The 27,372-nt window shown below is 39.5% G+C and overlaps 1 protein-coding gene across 3 annotated transcripts in view; it reads left to right on the forward strand.

The window, feature by feature from the left end:
• Positions 1-1,973: 1,973 nt before the first annotated feature.
• Positions 1,974-27,372, forward strand: part of ABCB11 (ATP binding cassette subfamily B member 11) — a 98,985-nt gene continuing 73,586 nt past the window's right edge. For 2 of the 3 annotated variants that reach the window (XM_045842402.1, XM_045842431.1), the window contains exons 1-5: positions 1,974-2,080; positions 16,053-16,148; positions 17,819-17,840; positions 21,197-21,248; positions 22,028-22,266. In XM_045842402.1, the coding sequence (XP_045698358.1) occupies positions 16,073-16,148; positions 17,819-17,840; positions 21,197-21,248; positions 22,028-22,266 (389 nt within the window). In that variant the 5' untranslated portion in view covers positions 1,974-2,080; positions 16,053-16,072. Of the gene's footprint in view, positions 2,081-16,052; positions 16,149-17,818; positions 17,841-21,196; positions 21,249-21,999; positions 22,267-27,372 lie in introns of those variants that run through there. The other variant, XM_045842465.1, reaches the window with a different exon arrangement.

Genomic DNA, 27,372 nt, shown 5'->3' on the forward strand with positions numbered 1-27,372 from the left:
TTTCCTCCCACATCCCAAAGATGTGCAGATGAGGTGAATGGGTGTGTCCACATTGTCCCATCTGAGTGAGTGTGAGTGTGAGTGCGCCTGTGAGGGAAAAGCATCCTGTCCAAGGGAGTCCCTGCCCAGTGCCCTGAGCTGTAGGGACAGACTCCAGGCCCCTGCAATACTGAACTGGGGATGAGTGGGCTGGAAAATAATAATCTTACCTCTTTTTATTAATCATTCTTAAATATATGTGGAGCTCACATTCATTTCAATGCTTAATATTAGAAATGTTTTGGGTCTTTATTTAGAAGTTTGGTGATATTTTTTGTGACCAGAAATATGCCTAGGAACTTAATTCTGGTTTGTATCAGTTAGTCTAGGTAAGATTGGTTTCGTTACACATTGGTTCACTTCAAGTTGTGGTTTTCAAGAACCTGCCTACGGTGGTAAGTGAGGACGTACTGTATCTGCAGTGTTTGCAGCTCTAAAACTCTATGTGTTTTTCCTCCTCCAGGTCCACACGGCACACAAAGGGAAGTCTCAGGACACAGGGGCCAGTGGGCAGCTCTGCTCTGGTCCCGAGGTGACAGTTTTCTCCCCGGCATTTTCTCCCTTCAGCTGTTGTCAGTAACTTTGCCACAACAAAGGTAGCAAAATTCTGTAGAGAATTTTCTCCCAACCAGAGCTACAACCCCATAGCTGTGCTGCCTTTTTGCTTTCGTGTAAAGCAAAGTTCTTTTTTCTGGGTCCTAGTTGGTGTCAAACAGAATATTATTACATTTGTGTCACGTCACAAGTCATCCCATTCCAGGACTTCTCGAATCAGGTCAGGTAGGGGCACATCTAGAAATGTTTCTTTTTTTTGCTGACCTTGATGTTTTGAGATTTTAAAATACAAATATAGTAATAATATAAAGAATTGGGGGCTAAATCGTAAACCATCTTATATCTGGCTTCCAGTAGAGACAAACAGTAGTGAATGCTGGATTTTAAAAAAAGTTTTTTAACTGAGAACATGCATCCTTACTGTTTAATTTGACTTTACTCTGCAAACTGAGAAACACCGGCCCCTGCCTACATTTCAGAGCACGGGTGGAAGGAGGCTGGCATAGAGCGGTCAGGAGCTTGGGCTCCTGCTAGGGTTTCCTCGTTAAAAATGATAGCGCCTGACTTCTAGGGTTATTGAGAAGCCCGAATAAGGCAGTACAAACAAAACTCTTCGGCCAAGCCAGGCACCCAACAAGGGATCGACCGATGTTGGCTGTTACTCCGCATAGGGCCATTGTAAGGCATGCTTAGGCCAGGGTTAGCCCAGGCAGGGAGCGAAATAAAAAAAAAAAAGAACATTTTGAGAAAGTGAAAGGATTAACAAAAAGGAACAGGAATAGATATGGCCAACACAAAAACCACTGGAGAAGCTATATGTGGTTGGCTAAGATCTCTGTTAATTTGAACCTTAAAAAAAAATCATTACTCTGCCCTTACACAAGGCTGCGTCTGGTAAGTCGAGCTTGAGGTTGTTGACTCTCCAGGCCAGGGTGCAAGGGCCTTTGGAGCAAAAGGCTGCTTCAGGTGTTCTTTTGGGTTATCTGTCTCCAGGGGACTCTGGGGACCTGTGATGTAAGGATTTTCCAAGAGTAATCTTTCAAACTGAGGAGGGATATTTAAAGGGTTTTTGTTTGTTTTGTTCTGCCTTGTTATGTTTTTAAGTAACTTTTTGAACATAAGGGCCTGTAAAAAGAAGAGTAGGACATAGCCAGAATCACAGTACTCCTGCCCCAGTCCCTCTTGCCTGGGACTCACCCCTCTTTCCACAACAAATCAGCACTTTCCACAGCCTGGTGACCCCTCAGAGGGTTTCCGCAGGCAGCACACCGTGTTTGGGGTCATTACTTTGAGCGTATTCAATCTTTTCTCAGATGTCACTGAACTGTGCTTAGGCTGGCCTTCAGGCCATTGACCCTTAAACAAATAGAGAATGTTCTCAGAAAAGCTTGAATTCCACTCAGTGCTTTATAATGGTGAACACTGAAGTCAGAAAAGGCAGTGGAGTTCATTGTTTCTTCTGGCTTCCTCAAGTTCACTGTCACAGGTAAGTGAGTTATACTGTCTACAGCATTTGAGGGCTGTGTTCTGCACCTCTGTTTCCTCTAATGGTCACATTGTGGGCCACAGTGTTTCTGATTTACCCAGGTGGCCTCTTGTCATGTGACAAATAATACAACAATGCTTGGGTAGAAATATGCAGAACACATGAATGATTTCATAATATTATATACAATGCAGATGCTCTCTGTTGCTGTCTTACTCATCGTGGCGCTATTTTCTGCATCAGTGCCTTTGAGAGTCTACAGTGCATGGAGATGTGTTGTGCAAATGTGTGAACAGATTGAATAACCTGCCAAAAGTAAAAATGCCAGTAAAGTTTCTTAACTCGGCTTTATGAAGCATGATTCTGTTTGCACTGATAACCACAAATCCTACCCCGGAAAGCCGGTGCTGCTTTCATAAACTATACCGACTTACTTTTCTCCAGACTTATGTTCATTTCCTCATTCTCCCAGTTTTTAATAATCCAGATGCTAGGAAATACGAGCTCTGGATGCCTGGCTAGAGGGGGAAAAGTTGGCTTCTGGAATCCAATTTCAGTTTTTAGGTTTCCTTAGCTGTTAGAATCACATGGTAGAATCACATGAGTTGAATACATAGATCAGACATCACACACATTCAGGACTGGGGATAAAGTGCGGTGTTTCTAAATGTTCTGAGGGGGAACGGCCTTCTAGGCCTTTTAGAGACACAGTGTAATGATTGTACCTGGTACTCTTAATACTGGGATCTAATAGTGGTTCTTATTAAACTTTTAAAGTATTGACTTATTTTGAGGCTCTTGTTTAGTAGAGGTTCTTTCTGTGTGCTGCTATCCGCCCCCACCCCACATACTCCCCACTGCTCCAGACTCAGTTAACCTGGTGCCCTGCTCTGAGACCTCCATTTCCCTGCAGAGAGAAACTGTTTACACGTCCGTCCCCCCACTTGGTTATAAGCCCCTTGAGTCATTTCTGTGTCCTACTACTAAGAGTAATGGTGACGAATATTTGCTGATGAATGCTGGGAGTGAATTAGAAGTAATTTAGGGGGGGAAATGGCCCACTCTGGTTTTATAAAACACTGAAATTGCTTAAAAAAAAAAAAGCCTGAGTTCCATTCCAGGAATAAAGCGTTAGAATTATGTGTTGCTTTGTGAGGATCAAAGAGCTATGCCTGGAGAGAAAGAGGAGGGATGGGAGTAACTTTGGTGTTAAATTCTACTTTCTTCGAGAAGCTATTCCCTAGTCCTCCATGTCAACTGTGAGTCTGTGGAGAAAATAATTGTTATGTTCCATGAGGATCCCTGTGAATTTCTTTCCCCTTGGGGCTAAAAGGGCCCATTTTTAATCCTTTCCCTGGACAATGAAGTTAATATTTCTTTTCTCCTCTAATGATCCTTGGGAGAGAGAAATCATTTGCTAGCTTTGATGATAACAAAGGGGCCTTACGATCATTCCCAAATGTCAGCAGTGTAAGACATTTTAAGAGTTTTTAGAAAAATTGGTAGCTTGGAAAATGACTTCCAGATTCAAAAGGAGCAAGAGCAGTTCTGCTTTTCTCTCAGCAGCTCAGGGAAGGGGAGTTTGTGGAGCTGGCAGCCTCAAAAGGTTTTATAGAGGAGACAACTGCGTAAGAGTGAGCAAAGGAAAGGTTCACACTGTGAGGTGGGGTGCGGGTAAGGCCCACCCACTCGTGAGCCTGGCTCCTCAGTGGCTGCAAGGGGCTCCTCCTTACCATTTTGGTCTGGATGTGGAGAAACCTCAGCCTCTTCCTCCTGAATTCAGTGTGGGCAAGACCACCATGTTTAAAAATAGTATTTGGGAGAAAATAAAATGGGAAGCTGAATAAATCTCTCCCTGCCCACAAAATTCAAAATCCTGAACCGTGACAGAGTCAAGGAGCTGACTTCTAAAGTAACAAGAGCCAGGTCACTGCAGGCTTGGCTGTGTCATGTCACACAGTCTGTTTCCCTTGGTGACCTCAGGTGCATCACTGCCTGCAGTGATTTGAATTACATATGCTCCTGACCTTGGTAAACAAGGGTGAGCTGCTGCTTGATCTGGGGGGGCTTCTGACTTGACCAACATGATTTCCTAGTCTCTCTCTCTAGGTGTGGGCTTCCAAGTCTCAAGCCTTATCAGAGTGTTGTGTTTTTAGAAAGTATATGAATGTGATTATATCCTTCTTTTGCCTGAAAACCTTTATTAGTTCCCATTGCCCTAGGAATAAGGGCCCAAGTCCTCAATATTAAGGATTACCTGGTCCCAAGGAATTAACCAGCTTCATCCTCCAAGGTGGCCTCATCCATGTCCCCAGACTCACTGGATCTTTTTCAGTCCTTATACCGACTGTCTCTTAGGTCTGGGCCTTCGCATGTGCTCTCCCCTGCCTGGAACTCTTCTTTCTCCTCTTGCCTTGCCTAACTTCCTTTCCTCTTCAAGGTGTCACCTAAATGTACTGGTTCTAGAGCCTTCCTTAACTCTCTAGACAAAGGCAGTGCTTCTTGAGGGTCTAGGAGATGCACGAACTTCCCCTTTATCCTTAGTCATTTTGCTTGTAACTTCTTATATGTTATCTGTCTTTCCTGCCATACTGTAATCTCTATAAGGATAGAGCTGGTTGGGGGTGGCTGAGCATTATGCAATTTTCCGTTAAGTAAATCAGGTCCTTGAAGATTTCTCCCTGGGCTTCAGGCTGTCCTGAGCTGATCTCAAGATGCAGAGGTCAGCAAGCATTTTCTGTAAAGGGCTACAAAGTATATTTTTAAGCACTGGGAGCTGGGTGGGGGTATGTGGGTATAGTCTCTGTCACAGACACTCAACTCTTCCATTGTAGCCAAAGACAAAATGAAAACAAATGGGCACAACAGGGTTTTAATAAGACTTTGTTTACAAAAACAAGATGTGGGTTAAATGCTCCCCTTATACTTATATCCTTCAGCATGGAGGTATTCTAGCTACTGGGAAAACTATTCTTATTCTGTTTCCTCCCCTCCCCTCCCCGCCCCCCCTCCTTCCCCTCCTTCCCCTTTCCCCCTTCTCCTCCTCCTTTTCAGACCATCTTCAGTATTTGGTATAGGTCAGCTGACTTCTCTGCTACTCCAGGCTGGTGTTTTGGTCACACTAGTAACCTCAGTACAATGGCCCAGGGTGGAAACTGACATTTTTTAAAAAGATTTTATTTATTTATTTTTAGAGAGGGAAGGGAGGGAGATAGAGAGAGAGAGAGAGAAACATCAATGTGCGGTTGCTGGAGGTCATGGTCTGCAACCCAGGCATGTACCCTGACTGGGAACCGAACCTGCGGCACTTTGGTTCTCAGCCCACGCTCAATCCACTGAGCTACGCCAGCCAGGGGAAACTGATGTTTTGTACTCTGGGGCTTTTTTATTTGTTCCTGGCATGGCTTGTAGAATCCTGTATTTCCTCCAGTTTTGACAGCTTCATGCCCCTCTGGCACTAAGGTTGTCAATGTCCCAGGTTCTCTTGGATGACATCTTGGTACTTCTCTCAGTCCCTCTCTGCAAAAAGTGGCCTTAAAGAGTGCTGTTGCTAATTTTCTCTGATACATCCACCAGTGAGGTCAAAAGACTGACTTCTAATGTGGGTTTCTGTGTCTATAAGATTACACATTTTATCAAAGAAAACTTCAACCCTGGGTAGTTAAACAGAAGCACATGTAGAACACAGGTTATAGTGTACATGCCATTCTGCAAAAAGAAACATTGGTGTTGGCATGGACAATTAAGAATTCTTGGGGAATTCCATGATTAAGTGTCCAGAGGCTGCCAACCACTGGTTAGAAATCTTGATACCCTACTTTTAACTCTTAGGTTCTCAAGTTTATTAAAAGATAAGTCTTTCTGAAATGTTGGGGGGGGTGGGGCTCTGCCCACAGGGGCCCCCCCGCCGGCTGCCACAGATGAAAATAAGTCTACCAAGACGTGATCTGCTTGGGGAGGAAAGGTGGCCGATCTCTCAAAAGAGAAGGGCCAAGAGCCTTTTCCTCCTGGGCTTTCATTGGGTTCATTTACATAAGAATTCAGGTAAAGCTCATTAATCATTGCCAGGCAGTAAAGATCAAACAATAGATAACAAAGAACTCTGAGGGCCTATTTTGAGTCTAGGTCAGATAACTAAAGAGCTGGAAAACTTTGAGGAACAAACTTACTTCTTGTTTGGACCCTTATCATTTCATTGAGGGCATTGTAAACAAAGCAGGTTTCACAGGATTTTACATATTCTTTCTTAGGCCTGATTCCCCGGGGAACCTGCCCTTTCCAGCACAGGGCTGCACCACCCTCAGTCATTGTTTCGGGCTTAGGTGGAGCAAGGGAAGTAAGTCAGCTAAGAGATTAGGAGATTTCCTCGCAGACAATGAGGACTCAGGCTATGTCAAAGCCAAGGGGCGAGGGTCCATCACCCCCTTTTGCTGTAGCCCCCAAAATTTTTCCTTGGGGACCTCCCATGTGATCGTGCCTGTCTTAGGTCATTCCCCCCTTGGGGAATCTTACCTGTCACTGGCTAACTGACCAAGCATTGGGGACCAGGCAGGGTGAAGTAAAAGGAGCAGAAGTGGCACTCTTGCCAGGGAAATAAGCTTTTGTCTTCTTGGTGGCTTACGGTCCAAGGTTGCTCCCTCAGCCTTAGCTTTGGCAGGGGTTACAGCTTCTGAAACCAGGCAGGGCAGTTCCGAACACTGAAAGACTCTGGAAATTGGTTTTCAGAGATTTTGGGGGGATTAAAATAATTTATTACATTAAAATTCAGAGTGAAAAGGAAATAGCATGATACCTTAATTTTAATTCTGAGTTTTTTTGTGTTGGTTAAAGTAAAATTTTGTTATTGTAAATTGTTAACAAATCTTAATTAAAGCTTCTTGCAATGCATGATACTCAAGTACCTCTCACATGCTTCAGAAAACTCAAAAACAAATTGTTAGCTTAGGTGCTGAAAGAGTAAATTTGATAACATTACATCTGTTTGATTTAATGGAAAAGACTAATGTGAAAAAATATAGCACTGTTAAATCAGAGTGTACAAGTAAGGAGGAGACACTCTCAGACCTCTGTGAAATATCCCTGAAAGCCAAACTACCACTGTGTTTTCAGGGTTTCAGAGATTAGCAAAGATATTTTCCAGCATCTCCAAATGACCTTCCCAGAAACTTCTCTTATAAAAAGCAAATTAACCAGTGAGAGGAAACATGGTCTAATGATATAGAGTTTCACTGTACACTTATAACAATATGAAGCAATTCATGTAACATCTAATTCTGGAAACATTGCCTTTTCTGGAAAATACCACAAGCAAGGCCTTGTCTATTCTTTCTAGGAATTTTGGTATCTCATTGAACTTTTCTGAACTTAGTGTTATAAAATTGCTGCTGTCTCTGTGCATGCATGCAAGCAATTAACATTTTCAATACAATGGCCTTCAAAAGTCATCACTGCCATTTCTAGAGTGACCAGAGATATGGCAACTAGCCTCCATTTCTGACTGAGCAACAGTCAGATGCTACACAATGTATGCCCTGTACCAATGAAGAGTACCTCTAATGGAAAGACTATACATCTTTCTAAGTATAGCTCCTTGGTATGTCAGAAGGGAACAGTAGACTTCCAAAGTTCAGAGTGATGCACTGCTCAGCGAGAAAACAAACAAAAGAATAGCCCCAGGTATTCAGTAGCTGGCCTGGAATTCACACCTGAACCATGTTATGCTCTTTTAGAAATAAACAATCTCACAGAATACCAATTGTATTATTCAAGGTTCTCCAGAGAAACAGAACCAATAAGATATATAGGAAAAAAATTATTATAAGGAATTGATTCAAGTGATCATGGAGGCTGACAAGTCCCCCAGTCTGTAAGCTGGAGGCCCAGGGACTCTGGGGAACCAAAGGCCTGGGCACCAGGAGAGCCAATGGTATGTGTAAGTCCCAATCTGACTGGAGGCCTGAGAACCAGGAGCTCCGATGTCTGAAAGCAGGAAAAGATGGATGTCCTAGCTAAAGCAAAAGAGCAAACACACCCTCCTTCATCTTAAGATAATTACTTAAGTTTTCTTTCCTTTTATTTTTTAATCTGTTTTATTGATTATGCTATTACAGTTGCCCCATTTCCCCCCCTTCACAACCCTCCACCCTGTATACCCTCTCCCACCCACATTCTTCCCCCTTTAGTTCATGTCCATGGGTCATACTTATAAGTTCTTTAGCTTCTACATTTCCCATACTATTCTTACCCTATTTTCTACCTACTATCTATGCTACTTATTCTTTGTACCTTTTCCACCTCTCTCCCCCTCCCACTCCCCTGTTGATAACCCTCCATGTGATCTCCATTTCTGTGGTTCTGTTCCAGTTCTAGTTGTTTACTTAGTTTGCTTTTGTTTTTTGTTTTAGGTATGGTCGTCAATGATTGCGAGTTTTCTGTCATTTTACTGTTCATATTTTTTTATCTTCTTCTTCTTAGATAAATCCCTTTAACATTTCATATAATAAGGGCTTGATGATGATGAACTCCTTTAACTTGACCTTATCTGAGAAGCACTTTATCTGCCTTTCCATTCTAAATGAAAGCTTTGCTGGATAGAGCAATCTTGGATATAGTTCCTTGCCTTTCATGACTTGGAATAGTTCTTTCCAAACCCTTCTTGCCTGTAAGGTCTCTTTTGAGAAATCATCTGACAGTCTGATGGGGACTCCTTTGTAGGTAACTGTATCCTTTTCTCTTGCTGCTTCTAGGATTCTCTCCTTAATTTTAATCTTGGGTAATGTAATTATGATGTGCCTTGGTGTGTTCCTCCTTGGGTCCAAATTCTTTGAGACTCTGAGCTTCCTGGACTTCCTGGAAGTCTATGTCCTTTGCCAGATTGGGGAAGTTCTCCTTCATTATTTGTTCAAATAAGTTTTCCACTTATTGCTCTTCCTCTTCTCCTTCTGGTACCCATATAATCCAGATATTGGAATGTTTAAAGATGTTCTGGAGGTTCCTAAGCCTCTTCTAATTTTTTTTGAATCCTTGTTTCTTTCATTCTATTATGGTTGGTTGTTTATTTCTTCCTTCTGCTCCAAATTGTTGATTTGAGTCCCAGTTTCCTTCCCATCACTATTGGTTCCCTGTACATTTTCCTTTAGTGTAGCCTTCATTTTTTCATCTAATTTGCAACCAAATTTAACCAATTCTGTGAGCATACTGATTACCAGTGTTTTGAACTGTGCATCTGATAGGTTGGTTATCTCTTCACCGCTTAGTTGTATTTCTTCTGGAGTGTTGATCTGTTCTTTTATTTGGGCCATTTTTTTTTCTCCGCACACCTGTTACATAGAGAGGGGCAGAGCCTTAGGTGTTCACCAGGGCAGGGCAACCCAGTTGCTGGGTTGTGACACTGTATGTGGAGGAGGGGTCCGAGAGGGAACAATGGTGCTTACTCCACTCTCTGCCACCTTTCAGTCACTTCCCCCACTTCCCACAAGCAAATTGGGCCCTTCTGGTGCTAATTCCCATGTGGGTGAGTTTGTGTGCATTCTAGGACCCAGTGGGTCTCTCCAACGAACTTTCCTGTGAAGCTGGGAGTTTTTCCTGCTGCTGCCTCAACCCCCACAGGTGTTTTTAATTGGTTGTTTGAAGATTTATTTCCCTGCACTGGGGCCCTGGGTTGCGCAGTCCATCCTGCTCCCAAGTTGTTTCTCCTGGTTTATCTGCTCATGAAAGTGGAACTGCCAGGTCCGCCAGCCGCCTTGAGCACTGTGCCCCTCCACAATATGCCACCTTGCTGAGTCCACCAAAGCTGCTGCTTTGCTGTGAGTCCTCTCTGCCTGGCTGCCCGTGACTCTGCCTCTTCTGATGGTCTGAATAAGTGTTTCTTCTTTAACTCCTTGCTTGTTGGATTTCCATACAGTTTGATTTTCTGTCGGTTCTGATTGTTTTTTGTTTTTAAAATGTTGTTCTCTTTCTTTTGGTTGTGTGAAGAGGCACAGTGTGTCTACCTATGCCTCCATCTTGGCCCAAAGTCCTAAAATAATTACTTAAGTTTTTATTGAGATGTAATTGACATACAACATTGTGTAAGTTTAATGCAACATATTGAATTGATATATTGCAATATGATTACCACCATAGCTTTAGCTAACACCTCTTTCAAGTCACAAAATTATCATTTCATTTTTGTGGTAAGAACATTTAATATCTAGTCTCAGCAGTTTTGAAGTATACAACATAGTATTCTTGACTATAATCACTATGCTGTGTACTAGATCTCCAAAACTTACTCATCTTCTAGTTGCAAGTCTGTACCTTTAACAACATCTCCCCAACTCCACCATCCACCAGCCTCAGCTAATTCCCATTCTGTCCTGTTTCTATGAACTCACATTTTTTTAAAAATGATATTTTATTGATAATGCTATTAGTTTTCCTGATTTATCCCCCTTTGCTCCCTTCCACCCAGCACCTGTCTGAGATGTCCACACCTCAGACAATCCCTGCAAACTTGTTCATGTCCACGGGTCATGTATGTAAGTTCTTTGGCTACTCTCTTACCTACACTTTACTTTACATCCCCATGGCTAATCTATAACTACTAATTTGTATATCTTAATCCCCTCACCTCTCACCCATTCTCCCACAGCCCTCCGCCTCTGCATCTCTTTAACCTTTGGCATTTTAATTATGATGTGTCTTGAAGTGGGCCTCTTTGCAACTATCTTGTTTGGGACTCTCTGTGCTTCCTAAACTTACATGCCTATTTCCTTTACCAAAGTAGGGAAGTTTTCTTTTGTTATTTTTTTTCAAGTAGATTTCCAATTGCTTGCTCTTTCTCTTTTCCTTCTGACATCCCTATGAAGTGAATGTTGGATTGCTTAAGTTGTCCTACAGGATGCTTACATTATCCTTGATTTTTGGATTCTCTTTTCTTCTTGTTGTTCTGATTGGTTGTTTTATGCTTCCTTATGTTCCTTGTTATTGATTTGAGTCCTAGCTTCATCCACTCTACTGTTGTTTCCCTATAAATTATTCTCTATTCAATTAGTGTATCCTTCGTTTCTGACTTGATCTTTTTTTTGCTATTGCGCTTCTCACTAAGTTCCTTGAGCATCCTTATAATCAATGTTTTCAACTCCACATTTGATAGCTTGCTTCTCTCCATTACGTTTAGCTCTTTTTCTGGAGTTTTGATTTGTTCCATAATTTGGACCATGTTTTTTTATCTCCTCATTTTTGCATCCTCCCTGTGTTTGTTTTTATGTATTCGGTAGAGATGCTTTGACTCCGTGTCTTGGTAGTGTGGCCTAATGTAGTAGGTGTCTTATATGGTCCAGGGGCACAGCCTCCCCTACCATCCAAGCTGGGTATTTGAGGTGTGCCCTTTGTGTGGCCTGAGTATATCCTCCTCTTGTAGTTGAGCCTTGGTTGCTTTGGCAGATCAATGGGAGGGGTTTACCCAGGCCAGTCAGCTGTAAGGATTGGCTGTGACACTGAACACCAACCTTCACCCTCTGTGGAGGATCAGCTGTGCAGGGGCAAGGTGATGGTGCTCCAATGCTGTCTATAGCTGTCCACTTGGTGCACTAGCCCTAGGGTTTCCTGGGTGGTATAGGCCAAGGTCAGCACCCACCTGTGTTTTGCCCAGGGCCACCTTGCCTGAGTTATAAAGCAATCTGAGATGGCTGCTGCTTATGCTGGGCTTGGGGATTCCCAAGCAAAGCCAATCTGTGAATCTAGGCTGCTAGTTATGGATCTGGAGCTCACTGAGGCCAGCTGCTGCTTGTTTGTTCATATGGAAAAGCAGCTTGGGTGGGCTTGTAAGTTGGGTGGGATAGAGTCTCTGGGAATTTCCAAGGTGGGTCCAACAGTGTTAGCCAGGTTGATAGAATCTTAGATATGACACCAGTCTGCCAACTCTGTGGGGGGAAGGTCCAGAAATAGGACAATGGCCTCTTCCCACTTTGATGTCTGACACCTCAGCCTCCCCTGCTGGAGCCCAGAGGGAGTAAGTCTGTGTAGGTGAGTCCATGTGTGGGTTCTTTATTATTGTTATTATTTTATTTTAATTATTGTTCAAGTACAATTTTCTATCTTTTACTCCCATCCCAACCCACCCACCCAGCCCTCCCCACCTCCCTCTCATTTCCACCCACCCCTAGTTTTTGACCATGTGTCCTTTATACTTCTTCCTGTAAACCCTTCCCCTTTTCCCCTGAAATTCCCCTGAAATTCCTTCTCCTCTCCCCTCTGAACACTGTCAGCCTGTTCTCTATTTCAGTGTCTTTGGTTATATTCTACTTGCTTCTTTGTTTTGTTGATTAGGTTCATGTTAAAGGTGAGATCATATGGTATTTGTCTTTCACCGCTTGGCTTATTTCGCTTAGCATAAGGCTTTACAGTTCCATCATGCTGTTGCAAAGGGTAGGAGTTCCTTCTTTCTTTCTGCTGCATAGAATTCCATTGTGTAAATGTACCATGGTTTTTTGATCCATTCATTTACTAATGGGCACCTAGGTTGCTTTCACCACTTGGCTATTGTAAATTGTTCTGCTATGAACATTGGGGTGCATAGGTTCTTTTGGATTGGTGTTTCAGGGTTCTTAAGATATAATTCTAGCAGTGGAATTGCTGGGTCAAAAGGCAGTTGCATTTTTAGTTTTCTGAGGAAATTCCATACTGTTTTCCATAGTGGTTGTACCAGTCTGCAATCCCACCAACAGTGTACTGGGGTCCCTTTTTCTCTACAACCTCTCCAACACTTGTAGCTTGTTGCTTTGAGCACCAACTTACACCATACACAAGAATAAATTCAAAGTGGATAAAAGATTTAAATATAAGCCATGACACTATTAAAGTCCTAGAGGAGAACATAGGCAGGAAAATCTCAGATATTTTGCACAGCAACATTTTTACTGATATGTCCCCCAGAGCAAGGGACATAAAGGAAAGAATAAAGAAATGGGATCTCATCAAAATAAAAAGCTTCTGCACAGCTAAATAAAACAGTATTAAAATAAAAAGAGAACCAACTGTATGGGAAAACATATTTGCCAATGATACCCCAGACAAGGGTTTAATCTCCATGTGTGGGCTCTTTAAGAGAAACTGCAGAAGTTTCTTCCACTGACTCAATTCCCACTGGTGTTTGCTGGCAGAAGTTTTGGGGACTTATCTTCCTAGCACTGGAACTCTGGACTGGGGGCCTGATGTGGGCCTGGGACTCCTCACTCCCAAGATATCCCTTCCAAATTTTCATCCACCACATGTGGATGTGGGACAAGCCCATTCCACATCTGTGTTTCTCTTACCAGTCTGGATGGATGTGTTTACTTTAATTCTACAGTTGTCAGACTCCCATTCAACTCAATTTCTGTCAGTTTTGAATGATGGTTGTTCTATATTTTAGTTTTAATTTTGTTGTGGTTGTGCAATGAATCAAACCATGTCTGCCTATGTGGCCTTCTTGATTGGAAGTCAGTGAGTTCACCTTTTTTAGATTCCATGTATAAATGATATAACACAATATTTTTCCTTCTTTGTCTGGCTTATCTCACTAACCATTAGGCCTTCAAGATTCACCCATACTATCACAAATGGCAGTATTTCATTCTTTCTCATGGCTGAATATATTCCATTGTTTATATATATATTCACCACATCTTCTTTAACCATTTATCCATTGACAAACACTTAGGTGATTTCCATATCTTGACTATTATGAATAATTCTGCAATGAACTTGGGACTATAGATATCTTTTTGATATTCTGTTTTAATTTCCTTTGAATATATACACAGAAAATAGATTTCTGGATCATATGGGTATTTGTACTTTTAGTTTTTTGAGGGACCTCCATACTGTTTATCACAGTGACTGCACCAATTCACACCCCCATCAACAGTGCACAAGAGTACCCTTTCTCTGCATCCTTACCAACACTTATCTTGCCTTCTTGATGATAGCCATTCTAACAGATGTGAGGTGATGTCTCATTATGGTTTTGATTTGCCTTTCCCTTATGATGAATGTTGAGTATTTTTTTCATTTACCTGTTGGCCATTTGGATGTCTTCTTTGGAAAAATGTCTATTTGGTTTCTCTACCCTCAGTTTCTCTGCCTTTTTGTTCTGTTCAAGCTTTCAAAAGATTGAATGAATGATGCCCATCTACACTGGTGAGGGAGATCTTCTACTGATTCAAATGATAATATCTTTTGGAAATATCCTCACAGACACACCCAAAAATAATGTTTCACCAGTTATCTGGGTATTGCTTTGCCCACTTGAATTGACACATAAAATTAACCATCCCATCAACCTCAGACAAGGCCACTCTGAGACCAGGATACAATGAGAAAAAGCAAGCCCATTTCATAATGTTGCACAGGACAAAATAAGATCACTGTGCAACACACAAAAAAACAAACATCCCTCTCTTCTGCTAAATGAATGACTACTATTTCTTTACCCAGTCATAAAACTGCTCTGGCTTTCTGATAGCATCCAATCTGGAGCAACCTCCACTTCATTGGACCTTCTCCCAAATCACCTAACTGAAGCCCATGTCCTATAATTGGTTCTTCCTAACATCCTTTTACTGAGCTACCTATAGTTCCCCACAGTTTGTTCTCTCTCGCTGCAACAAGAAATCCAAATTGTTTAACCACAAGTGTATTCCTGGTGGTCCCTGGCTGAAGGGCATGATGATGCTATGAGGATAAAACATCTTCATAACACTTTGCAATATTAGATATTTACTCTTTGCCAGTATTTCAATTAATGATTTTAGTACTCATTGCTGATCATTTTCCAAAAATTATTCATTGGGGTGCAAAATAATAATTTTTCTAATTTTGTAAGATTTTAAAAATCACTCAGGCTGGTGTGCCTCAGTGGATTGAGTGTCGGCCTGGGAATGGCCACTGGTTCGATTCCCAGTCAGGGCACATGCCTGGGTTGTGGACCTGGTCTCCAGTTGGGAGCATGGGAGAGGGACCAATTGATATATCTCTCACACATCAATATTTCCCTCCCTCTCTTTCTCCCTCTCTTCCCCTTTCTCTAAAAATAAATAAAATCTTTTAAAAAATCAATAATGGATTTTTATTTTTATTGAATACTTTTCTGCTTATATCAAAGTAATCAAAATAGTTTTACATTGAACAATCACTGCATTCTTGGGATTAACATTACTCATTATATATTTTCATATAATGAAAACTTCTGAATGATATTTAACAACTTATTTAATGGTTTTAAACCTATTTTGAAAAGTATTTATGATTTTTATAACATTTTTGTTTTGATGTCAAGATTATACTTGTTTTCTAAAATAAGTTGGATAGCAGTTCTGGTCCACACTGGACTTGCTGCATCCTGGATCTAGGAGCTTTATTTACAAAGGAGCTCTGAAGGTTGCCCACTGGTATTTGCATGTCATTGGTCAGATATTGACCCCAAAATTTTGCCAATTGGTTACGCACTTCCAGTGTATTAAAAAAAATTCTGTTATTGATTCCAGAGAGGGAAGGGAGAGATGGAGAGAAACACTGATCAGTTGCCTCTTGCATGTGCCCCAACTGGGCACTGAACCCACAACTCAGGCATGTGTCCTGACTGGGAATCGAACTGGTGATGTTTTGGCTTACAGGGCAATGCCTAAGCAACTGAGCCACACTGGCCAGGGCATAGTTATTTTTCTTTTTACTGATAGAAGGAAAGGAAGGAAGGAAAAAAAGACAGATAAGCTGAAAGAACAGATAGCTAAAAAAGCAACTATCCATTCATCAGTGTGAGAAATCTATAATCAATGGTTTGGGTTTATCTTTCCTAATCATTATTCCCTTTCATGGGGTTATTAATCACTAAACAATCTTTTTATGAGATTGTTAGTGAAGGTTTTTTCTTGAACCAAATTGTTCTCATGTTTTGCTACTTTAGTTAAAAAAGGGATAATTGTAATCATTCTTTTATTTTATCTTATAGGGTTACTGGCTGCAGTTACCATGTCTGACTCAGTAATTCTTCGCAGCGTGAAGAAATTTGGAGAGGAGAATCGTGGTTTTGAGTCAGATGGGTCATGTAAGTGGCCTTTTTCTCTCACTTCCTGTTGTAAAAAGACAGCTTAGAACAAAAGTGGGACAAGCCCGTGAGGTTTCAAGGGGCAGAGAAAATCATCAACAATATTTAGAACTATTACTGAACATGTTTCTCATACATGAATGGGTGCTGCTCCCCAGAATCCACATAATGGAATGTCTGAAAATATTATAGTAAAAATGTACAAAATATGGGTGAGTGCATTATCTAATCTATAAATAATATCTTTCCTAGGCAGAGCCAGGTTTTTCCAACATTGGCTATTATTATTACCTTTATTCATACATTGTAATAACTAATTAGAGTAGTAAGTGTTCAGCAAGCACTGCCCCTTGAGAGGAACTATACCAGGACCATGCTGGCCAGAATGGAAGGGAACTAGTACCAGCATATAATGAGCACAGATGATTCTAAGCAAGTCTTATTTTTTAAACAAATCTTATGATTTTATGAAACTGAGACTTGGATAAATTTTTTCAAGACTTGGCAAAGATCACGTGACTAATAATGGAGCCATAATCCTAATCCAGTTCTCTCTGTTTCCCAAACCCGCATTAATCTCTATCTATACTATGATGGCTCTTTATTCTTACTTATATTAAATTAAAATGCCAGGAGAATTAGGATGTGCTATCCTATGGTAATGTTTGGCATTGGCAACTTGGGTTCCTTTCCCTGTGGCTTCTCTACCCCAGGCCCTTTTACTTCCTACCCTCCACCTGCTCTGATTTATGCTGGGAAAAAGAATATGCTGCTCAATCCCATGGCTTCTACTAGTATGTGAATATCAATGGCATCATACTGCATAGTTAGTTTGTGGTCTAAATTTTAAATAGATAAATCCTGATGTTTCTAAAGAACCAAATAGTAAATAAATATTCATTTTACTTGGTATTAGGGTGGTCGGGGACATGGGCCATGTCAGAATTCACAAAGACAAGAAAATTCAGAGAGTAAAGTTTTTACTCACTTTCCAAGAATGGAAGGGGGCAGGGTATGAAGAGATATACCAGCATTGATGGGTGGGAGCTTTGAGCTTTTATTGGATTATAAAAATATGGGGGATTGCTGTTGCATGGACCATGGGCTATTGGGAGCATTGCAACAAAGGAGGTTTTGGGTGGTTTTGCATAAGCTGCAGTTTGCTCCAATGTTATCTTCTGCCTGTGGCTGTGGGGAGTGATTAGTCATGTTCTGTTCTTGCTTTACTGTAATTTCCAGTCCTGGGGTCATAAGTTCAGAAGAGTAAAATGACAGTCATGTTTAATAAGGTCATAGGCCTGCTCAGCAAGTGGTGCCATAATAGCAAGTGGATCTGATTTTGTCTTTTGATATGGTAGTTCCAAAAATCATATCTTCTTCAGATAATTTAGAAATGTTGGTCTCCAGCTGATATTCAGAAGATACATTTCATATCCTAGAAAAAGTCCAGAAATGTACTCAAGCCAGCAGTCCTAATCCTGAAAGAATACCATCTTCATATATATGTTAAGAGAGAATAAGAGAAAGGAGAAAAAGCAAATAATCATTTTGCTATGTTTCATGGACAAAAATAATTTATAGGAATTTTTTCCCAGAGCAAAATTGTTAATGATTATGTTATATTTTGTCATTATTAACTGCCTTTTGCATTGTTTTTTTTTCTCTAACAGATAACAATGATAAGAATTCACGGTAAGTGACTATTTCAACAATGCATCTTTTCTAGAATAATTCTACAATTTTCCTATAAAAGGGACAGAATAGAAAAGATATTTTTTTTAAGATTTTATTTCTTTATTTTTAGACAGAGGGTAAAGGAGGGAGAAAGAGTGGACAGAAACATCAATGTGTGGTTGCCTCCCATGTACCCCCTACTGGGGACCTGGCTCACAGTCCAGGCATGTGCTCTGACTGGGAATTGAACTGGTGACCCTTTGGCTCACAGGCCCACACTCAATCCACTGAGCTACACCAGCCAGGGCAGAAAAAAAATTTTTATGTATGTTGTACTTCCTATAAAGTGGTATAGATAATCCATTATTTTTCTCTTTAGATTTACTATAATATAATTTGATTTCAAAAACCTTTTGGAATATCCCTTCTAGTCTAGGTCCAAATCTCCCCTGTATATCCAGGAATAGTACAGAATTCTGACATAAACAGTAGAAGAAAAGTTGGACAATTATGATTTCATAGTACAGGGGAGGTACCTAAGACCCAGATTCTCCTCACAAGCAAATAGGAGAAACCTAAAACTTAATTGATATTCCTCTTTAGTTTAAAATTCTCTTATAAAACAAATATCAATTAGTTATACTTTGACAAGAGAGCAAGAATACATGGAGTCTAATTTAGAAGACAGAAGGGAGGAGCCAAGCAAGGTGTTGTAATAGAAGTGGTGGAAAGGGACAGGTTGAAGGTATTTAAGAAATTCTAAGTAACTCACAGAGGGGTTGGGTGTGGCAGCATTAGTTTTGTAGTAGGAGTGGTAGAACCAGCCTGGGCCTAGAAGAATTACACTGGGTGGGAAATACATGAAAATGTAGATGAAAGGGGATGAGAGACTGAGCAGGAAGTTTACATAAATTCTTAAGAACTTAAGTATTTCTCAAGAACATATGTAAGTTCTAGAGGAGAGATGAATCTATCTCCTAAGAGATGTGATAATGTAAAATGAAAAGATAAGTGTGAAAGTTTGATAAAGTTGCTGAGGAGAAAGAAGGGAACAATTGCTAGAGGGATGAAGTACAGAGTTTGGATTGAGCTAAGGCTGGAGACCATACTCATTCATTTGTTCATTCATTCATTATTTCACAATCAATACTTCACAAATATTGAGTGTCTACTAGGTGTCAGACACTAAAATTAGTGCTGAGGTACAGAAAAGAACAAATTAGGCAAAAATCTCTGTCCTTGAAGAGCTTGCAGTTTAGTGAGGAAGACATAATAAACACCATAAATAAATAAAACATATAGCATGGTAACTAGTTATAATTGATCACTTTTTTCTACAAAGGGAAAAGTAAACATGGAATGGAGTTATGAAATGATGTGGGAGGAAATTGGCATTTTAATGACTTTGACCAGGGAAGGCCTCACTGAGAAGGTGACTTTTGAGGGGAAAGATCTGAAGGAGGTGAGGGAATTGGCCATGTACACATCTGAAGAGACTGCATTCTGGCAAAAGGAAATATGAAGTGCAAATGCCCATAGGGTGGAAATAAATTTGGCATGGACAAAGTTAGCAAAGAGACCAGGTGGCTCAGATGGTGAGAACTGGAATGCAGTAGAAGAAGACAAGGTGAGAGATCCAGTTGACCAGACCACGGAGGGCCTTGAATGTTTCTCCAGAAACCCAAGGGTTTCTTTAAGACAAACTCAGGACTAGCAAATGCTAAACATGGCATGTGTTTAGCATTAGACTGGAGAAGTTGTATCCAGTTGGCCTAGCAGCCTGTTTCAGGAGAAGAGGGCAAACATGCTGGATGGATGCAAAGATGGAGTTTCCACAGAAGGGTTTGGGGAAAATGATTGATTGAAGGTGATATTGAGAGTGTGGTTCAATTGGCAGATAGTGGGATCAGGAATTCATCGGGAAGGAAGCAAAATCTTGATGAGGTTTAGCAATTATAAGTAGGTAAAGGGCTTAAAGGACTGCATGTCTCAACTGAGTGACAAATAGCTGTGGAAGGGGGAAGGAAGCGAGAAAACAAAATGCCTAAACTGTCCCTGCGTGCGATGGAGTAGAGCAGTTCCTGGTGAAATCAAGGTCCAGGGTGTATCCATAAATGAATGACTCAGCTGAAGTAGAGATTCCTGGAGTTGAGAAGGTCAAAGATGGTTTAAGTATAATTTTATGAGAAATAAAATAAGTAAGAGATACTAAGAAAGTATAATTTTATGGAAAGTATGGAAGTTTAGGGGGAACTTTTTATCATATCAATATTATTTAATGTAGTTGTAAAATTTTTAAAATGCTATAAGGAAGTTTTAAATCAGCTAATCCAACCACTTCAATTTACCCACAAGGAAATGTATGTAGAAATACGTGAAGTCAAGACTGAACTCCAATAGTTATTTTTTCTTTTGATTATGCTATTACAGTTCCCCCAATTTTTACCCATTTGCCCCCATCCACCCAGCACCCCATTCTGTCCAGCAATTCCCCCTCCTTAGTTCATGTCCATGGGTGATGCATATAAGTTCTTTGGCTACCCCATTTCCTATACTTGCTCTTAACATCCCCCTTTCTATTATGTACCTTCCAATTTGTACTTCTTAATCCCTTCACCTTGTCCCCCATTCCACCAGACCCCACCCCCCCACTGGCCACCATCCCAATGTTCTCCAAATTAATGATTCTGTTTCTGTTCTGCTTACTTACTTAGTTTATGCTAAAGGAGTTCATCATCACCAAACCATTATTATATGAACTGTTAAAGGGACTTATTTAAGAAAAAGATCAAAACTATGAATCTTAAAGTGGCAATAAATACACAACTATCAATAATTGAATCCAATAGTTATTTATTAGTATAACTGAGTGTACAGAGTACTTTTTATTTTCTTTCAGTTCCTTTAGAAAAACCTCAGTGAATCTCTACTGAACATGATATATAGCTATACTGAATTCTCTCTATATACAGCTGTACAGAAGAGGTAAATCTGAAGAACAAAATCTTGTTTTTAAGGTACCATGTTTGGCAAGAATTTCTCAGCCAGGGGGAGGCTTTTATTTCTTACTGAAGATGACTCATAGCTCTGGCCAGCAGCTCAGTTGGTTAGAGAACTGTCCTGATACACCAAGGTTGCAGGTTTGATCCCCTGTCATGGCACATCTGAGAATCAACCAATGAATGCATTGATAAGTGGAACAGTAGATTGATGTTTCTCTCTCTCCTTTCCTTTCTCTCTAAAATCAATAAACATATCTTCAGGTGAGGAGTGAAAAAAAGAAGAGAAGGAATGATTCATAAAATCACCATCTAAGGAGAATTTTTCATTGTTTGGAAATGCTAGTCTGTAAATCCCTATTTTTTTCTCCTCAGGTTACAAAATGAGAAGAAAGGTGACAGCAGTCAAGTTGGCTTCTTTCAATTGGTAATAAAACTGTGTCAATATAGGACATAGTGTTGCAACTATGAATTGTTCAGACCATGGAGGAAGTATTAAATCATTAGTCATATTGGCAGGTTTACAACTATAGTGATCACTTTTTCAGTCATAAGCTTTGTCTATGTGATAACATAGCTGACTAACAATTAGAAAAATAGTGCTGATTAAACACATCAGTTGGATTAGAAAAGTGTCCTGTAAAATAATTACTAGGTTTACGATTATTTTAGTAAGGAGAATCATCACAGTAATCATATCATGTATATTTATTACTATAACAAGACTTTAGAAATTACATAGTATAAGTATTTTCTCCAAATCTGTTCAGAGTGGAGGCATTTTTATACACAAGTGGTCACTCTTCATGTCAGTATTAGTTCTGGGAGAAAATTCAAACTATTGCTGAATGCCCCACACAACAGGTACGCATGGCAATGGCATCAGTGCTGGTGATTGTGTCTCACTTAAGTTGTGGACAAATAACTAAGAGCTAAAGTCAGCTCCTGATATTAAAAAATTAAAAAGTCAATTCAGAAACCAGGAAAGAAATAACATGGACAGACAAGGTAAGAGTCTAATGTTCTAGACAACTGATACACCATTTATTTTGATAAAATTAGTGAGAACTCTATTGTTCATTAAGAGGATCACACAAAGATTAGTGTTGAATACTATTTATCAGAATGGAGTAACTAACATTAAATAGTCCTCTACCTCTCCTGCTTTGCACCCATAGATGATCTCTGAATCCTTTGTTTTTTAAGTTTCGATTTGCTTCAGCGACTGACATTTGGCTGATGTCTGTGGGAGGTATATGTGCATTTCTCCATGGACTAGCCCATCCAGGCGTGCTACTCATTTTTGGCACCATGACAGATGTTTTTATTGAGTATGAAAATGAATTACAAGAACTCCAGATCCCTGGAAAAGCATGTGTAAATAACACCATAGTGTGGACCAACATCTCCCTCAACCAGAATGTGACAAATGGAACGCGTTGCGGGTAGGCTGTGATTTTTTTATTTTTTACTTCTTTTTTGACATTTTAAATTGTAATTCAAAAATGTGTAAAGGGGACTTATTGACTAAGCTGGAATGGTATCTAAGATAGAGAAAACATTACCCATATTTCTACAAATTACTCTGACCTGAGGTTCTCCTATCCTACCACATTTTTAAATCCTAGCAGAAAAACATAACTGGAAATTGTCCATTAAATACATCACCCAAATTAAACCACTTTTTAGACTATAGAATCGAGGATGGGACTACCAATACTTAATGCCAAAGAAGATGGCCCATGAATTTTACTTGAGTCCCATGTCATGTCTCATATCCAAGACTTCTTTTTTTGGGGGGGAGGGGGGTAACTCTCTCCTGTTCCCTAGCTTCTGTGGCCATGACTAATGATCCACTAGATCCCAAGCCTTTTCTCTACAATGAGAATTTCATTAGTGTGCCTCAGGACTTGGAATAGGGACCACTGGTCTTGGTTAGTAGTTGAGTTTCTTTCAAGAGTGCTGTGGGGTAGTGAACAGGAGGAAGCCATGCAGAATTAGCCAAAGCTCAGGGTGCTCTTGGTGATAAGCCCAACCAGCTAACTTGTAATCAGTGAGTCCGTAGAGTGCACAGGTTGACTCACTGTTATCGCATGAACTTTTCAGCCTGCCTCACGCTGCCTCAGGGTCATAACAAGCTCATTTGCATGTAGGAACACATAGACTCAGGTTTGAGGACCAAGGGCAGGGCACATCCTGGTTAGAAAGACACTCTGAATGACTTCCCAAATGAATTTATATTTTTTACCTTCATTTAAAAATTTTTCTACAGGCTTAATTCCAAATTATATAAAATCCTTCTAAATCATTGACTCTTTTCCATAATATTACCTACTATTTAGGGTATTCTTTTTATTTACTCATTCAACCAAAAATTTTAAAACACCAACTATGTACCAGAAAGTTGAGTAAGTGTCAAGGATACAGTGGTTATCTTTAGAGTCATAGTTCTTATCTCTGATACCATCATTAAATCAATGACTGTTCAAATAAGTATGTAGTTGCAATTTTGGTTACTGCTTTAGATAGAAAAGCATAAGACAATACAAAATATGCAGAATTGCCCTTTGAAAACTGCTAAGCCTACCCATTAGAAATACATTTTCTAAAACCTAAATATGTATGTTTTTTCTAAATTTAGAAGTAAGATTCAGAACAGTTTGTGTAAAAGAGAGACTATCTCCTGTGACAGTTCTTTAAGTCATTTATGGTGGAGGACAGAGATGTACTGCTTTTTACAGAGTGAAATGACAACAAAGTGCAAAGTTAATCCCTTCCCCCTTTGAAAAAAACACATTCAGACTTTTGTGCAATGTAAATAGACCCACATCTTTACAATGGTCATGAAGATAAATTTTTTTCAAGGGAAAATTTCTGCAAGTCTATCCTGCTATGTTTAAAAGTTTGGAAATAACTATTAGGGAGACCAAAATTTGAGACCAAGTGCTTATAATGGTCTATTAGATTAATTAAAGAATAAATCTACCTTTAATTCTGCATCACCAACATCCATTAGAGAGGAATTCACTGTGGCTACTCATGACTCACACTTTACTCACCCTTACTAGATCATATACTCTAAGGTGAGCAAATAGTGCAAAATAAATAGGGGCTTTCAGAAATTCACTGGCTTTAGCTGAATCCACATGATACCAAACATGTAAATGAATATTTATCCTTAAAAAAATTCTATATAACTGAAATTGGGTAGACCATATCTTTGTTGGGCCATTCCTTTACCAGGAACTCTGTTGATGAGTTAAATACCTTAATTGTGAGTTATTATGGTCACTGACATGAATACTGTTACACCTCTGAATTAAGACATTTGTTTAGCTTTTATGTAGAGTGATCACTGCAAAAATGGAGTTGGGTGGAACAGGGGAGAAGGGAGAGGACATTTTCCTATCTGTAAGTCGTTAATATGCCTCCCAAATTACCCAACTCTTTGCAACTTGTTTTCTTGAGAAAAAAAGTATATCATTAAGAGTACAATATCTCCACCTATTATAATAGATGAATTACTCTTGTTATATACAAGCCAACTCATGATTTTATCACTTAAGCATGCATGTGTAATGGTAGGAGCTAGTTTTTCTCTTTCATTATATTGGCTTCCAAATATTAATTGTAATCTATTGGATGGAATTAATAGGCTAAAGCCTTTTAAATGGCTTTTAGTGAATAATGCTGAAAAGAATTACAGAACATTAGGCCTCCTGATTAGCTTATCAGAATTTAATTGCTCAGAATAGTCCAACAATGAGGTTAAAGACTGAAAGAGATAAGGACTTCCAGCCAAGATAGAGGAGTAAATAGATACACTTTGCCTCCTTGCGTAACCAAAAGAAGGACAACAAATTTAAAAACAAAGAAACAAAAAGAACTTCCAGAAAATTGAACTGTATGGAAGTCTGATAACCAAGGAATTAAAGAAGAAATATTCATCCAGACTGGTAGGAGGGGTGGAGATGGGCATCCGAGTGGAGAGGACTCTCGGCAAGGCAATGGCTGGCAGTCCCACATTTAAGTGCATTTAAACTGGGAGGAACAACTGGGGAGTGAGACAGATCATGTTACCCAGAGTTCCAGCATGGGGAAATAAAGCCACAAAATATCTGGCTGTAAAAACCTGTGGGAGTTGAGGCAGCAGGAAAATCTCCCAGCTTCACAGGAGAGTTAGTTTGAGAGACCCACAGGGTCCTAGAACTCACTGACCTAGGAGTTAGCACCAGAAGGGCCCAATTTACTTGTGGTAGCAAAGCAAGTGACTGAAAGCTGGCTGAGAGCCAAGCAAGTGGCATTGTTCCCTCTCGGAGCCCTGCCCCACATACAGTGCCACAGCACAGCCACATGGGTTGCCTCATCCTGGTGAATACTTAAGGCTCCAACCTTTACAATGTAACAGGTACACCGAGACAAAGAAATATGGCACAAGTGAAAGAAAAGATCAAAACTCCAAAAATAGAACTAAGCAATGAAGAGATAGGCAACTTATGAGATTCAGAATTCAAAACATTTGTAAGCAGGATGCTCACAGAAATGGTTGATTATGGCTGCAAAATAGAGAAAAAGTGAAGGCTATGCAAAGTGAAATAAAGAAAAATATACAAGGAACCAACCATGAAGGGAAGGAAATCAAGACTCAAGTCAATGATTTGGACTAGGAGGAAGAAATAAACATTTAATTGGAACAGAATGAAGAAACAAGAATTCAAAAAAATGAGGACGGGCTTGGGAACCTCTGGGACAACTTTAAATGTTTCAACATCTGAATCATAGGGGTGCCAGAAGGAAAAGACGAAGGCCAAGAAATTGAAAACTTATTTGAACAAATAATGAAGGAATCCTCCTCCCTGCCCCACCAATCTGGCAGAGGAAATAGACACCCAGAAGTCCAGGAAGCTCTGAGTCGCAAAGAAGTTGGACCCAAGGAAGCACACACCAAGGCACATCATAATTACATTATGTGCTGTCTTTGTCTGCTTTTAGTGTCAGGTAATATTGACCTCAAAGAATGAATTTGGAAAAGTTTGTGAAGAGATGGTATTAATTCTTTAAATATTTGGTAAAATTTATCATAAAACCTTCTAATCTTGGGTTTTTCTTTTTTGAGTTTTTAAATTATTGATTCAATTTCTTTACCTGTTATTGATATAGTCTGATGTCTTATTTCTTTTTGCATCAGTTTCAGTAACTTTGTGCTTTCTAAGAATTTTTGCCTTTCATCCAAATTATCTAACTTGTTGGCATATAATTGTTTCAAATATTTGCTTATAATTCTTTTAATACTGTAAAGTTAAGAGTAATGTTCTTATTTCATTTCTGATTTTTAACTATTAGAATCTTCTCTATTTTTTTCTTGGTCCATTTATCTGAAGGTTTATTAATTTGGCTTTTCTTTGTGAAGATAAACAGCCAGCAGATGAGAAAATATAAGAAAGATAAAAAACAGAAAAACAATATAGGAAATCAATATAACAAAGAGCTGATTCTTCAAAAAGATCAATGATATTGACAGACCTTTAGCAAGGCTGGCAAAGAAAAAAGAGAGAAGACACAATTACCAATATTAGGGATGAAAGATGAGATCACAGCTAAAGGATAATAAGGAACAGCTATAAACAAATATAAACACTTAAATTTGAAAACTTGGAGAAATGAACTGATTGCTTGAAAACACAAACTACCACAGTTCATCCAACATGATATAAGTAATTTGAGTAGTCCTAACTATTAAGGGATTTAAAAACTCCAAAACAAAAAGGAAGAAATCTCCAGACCTATATGTTTTCACTGTAAAATTCTACCTATGTTTAAAGAATAACACAATTTTATACATTATTTTCCAGATAATAGGAGGGTATACATCCCGATTCATTTTATGAAGCTAATATTACTCTGATACCAAAACCAGACAAAGTTGTTACAAAAAAGAAAATACAGATTACTATTCCCTCAAGAAAGCAGATGTAAAATCTTAACAAAATAATACCAAATGGAATTCAGCAATATATAAAAAGAATTACATGCCATAACCAAGTGGGCTATATTCTAGAGAAATGAAGCTGGTTCAGCGAAGGAGTTCTTAAACTTGAAACCAACAATAATACTTCAAAGGAAAAATTTCAGGGGAATTTCAGGGGAAAAGGAAGGGTTTACAGGAATGAGTATAAAGGACACATGGATAAAAACTAGGGGCGGGTGGAAATGGGAGGGAGGGGGGAGGACTGGGTGGGTGGGTTGGGATGGGAGTAAAAGACAGAAAATTGTACTGTAACAACAATTTAAATAAAATGTTTAAAAAAGAAAAATTGATACTTTGGACATCATCAAAATTAAAAGCCTTGGTCTGCAAAAGACCTTGTTTAGAGGATAAAAAGACAAACTACAGACTGGGAGAACATATTTGTAAATTATATATCTAACAAAGAATTAGGATCTAGAAGGCTAAACAATTCTCAAAACAATTGTTAAAATAAATCCAGAATATGGGAAAAAACATGAACAGACATTTCACTAAGGCTATAAAGATGGCAAATAAGAACATG

The sequence above is a fragment of the Phyllostomus hastatus genome, unplaced genomic scaffold, assembly GCF_019186645.2.
Source record: "Phyllostomus hastatus isolate PE091 unplaced genomic scaffold, TTU_PhHast_1.1 phas_contig_1, whole genome shotgun sequence".
Lineage (NCBI taxonomy): Eukaryota > Metazoa > Chordata > Mammalia > Chiroptera > Phyllostomidae > Phyllostomus > Phyllostomus hastatus.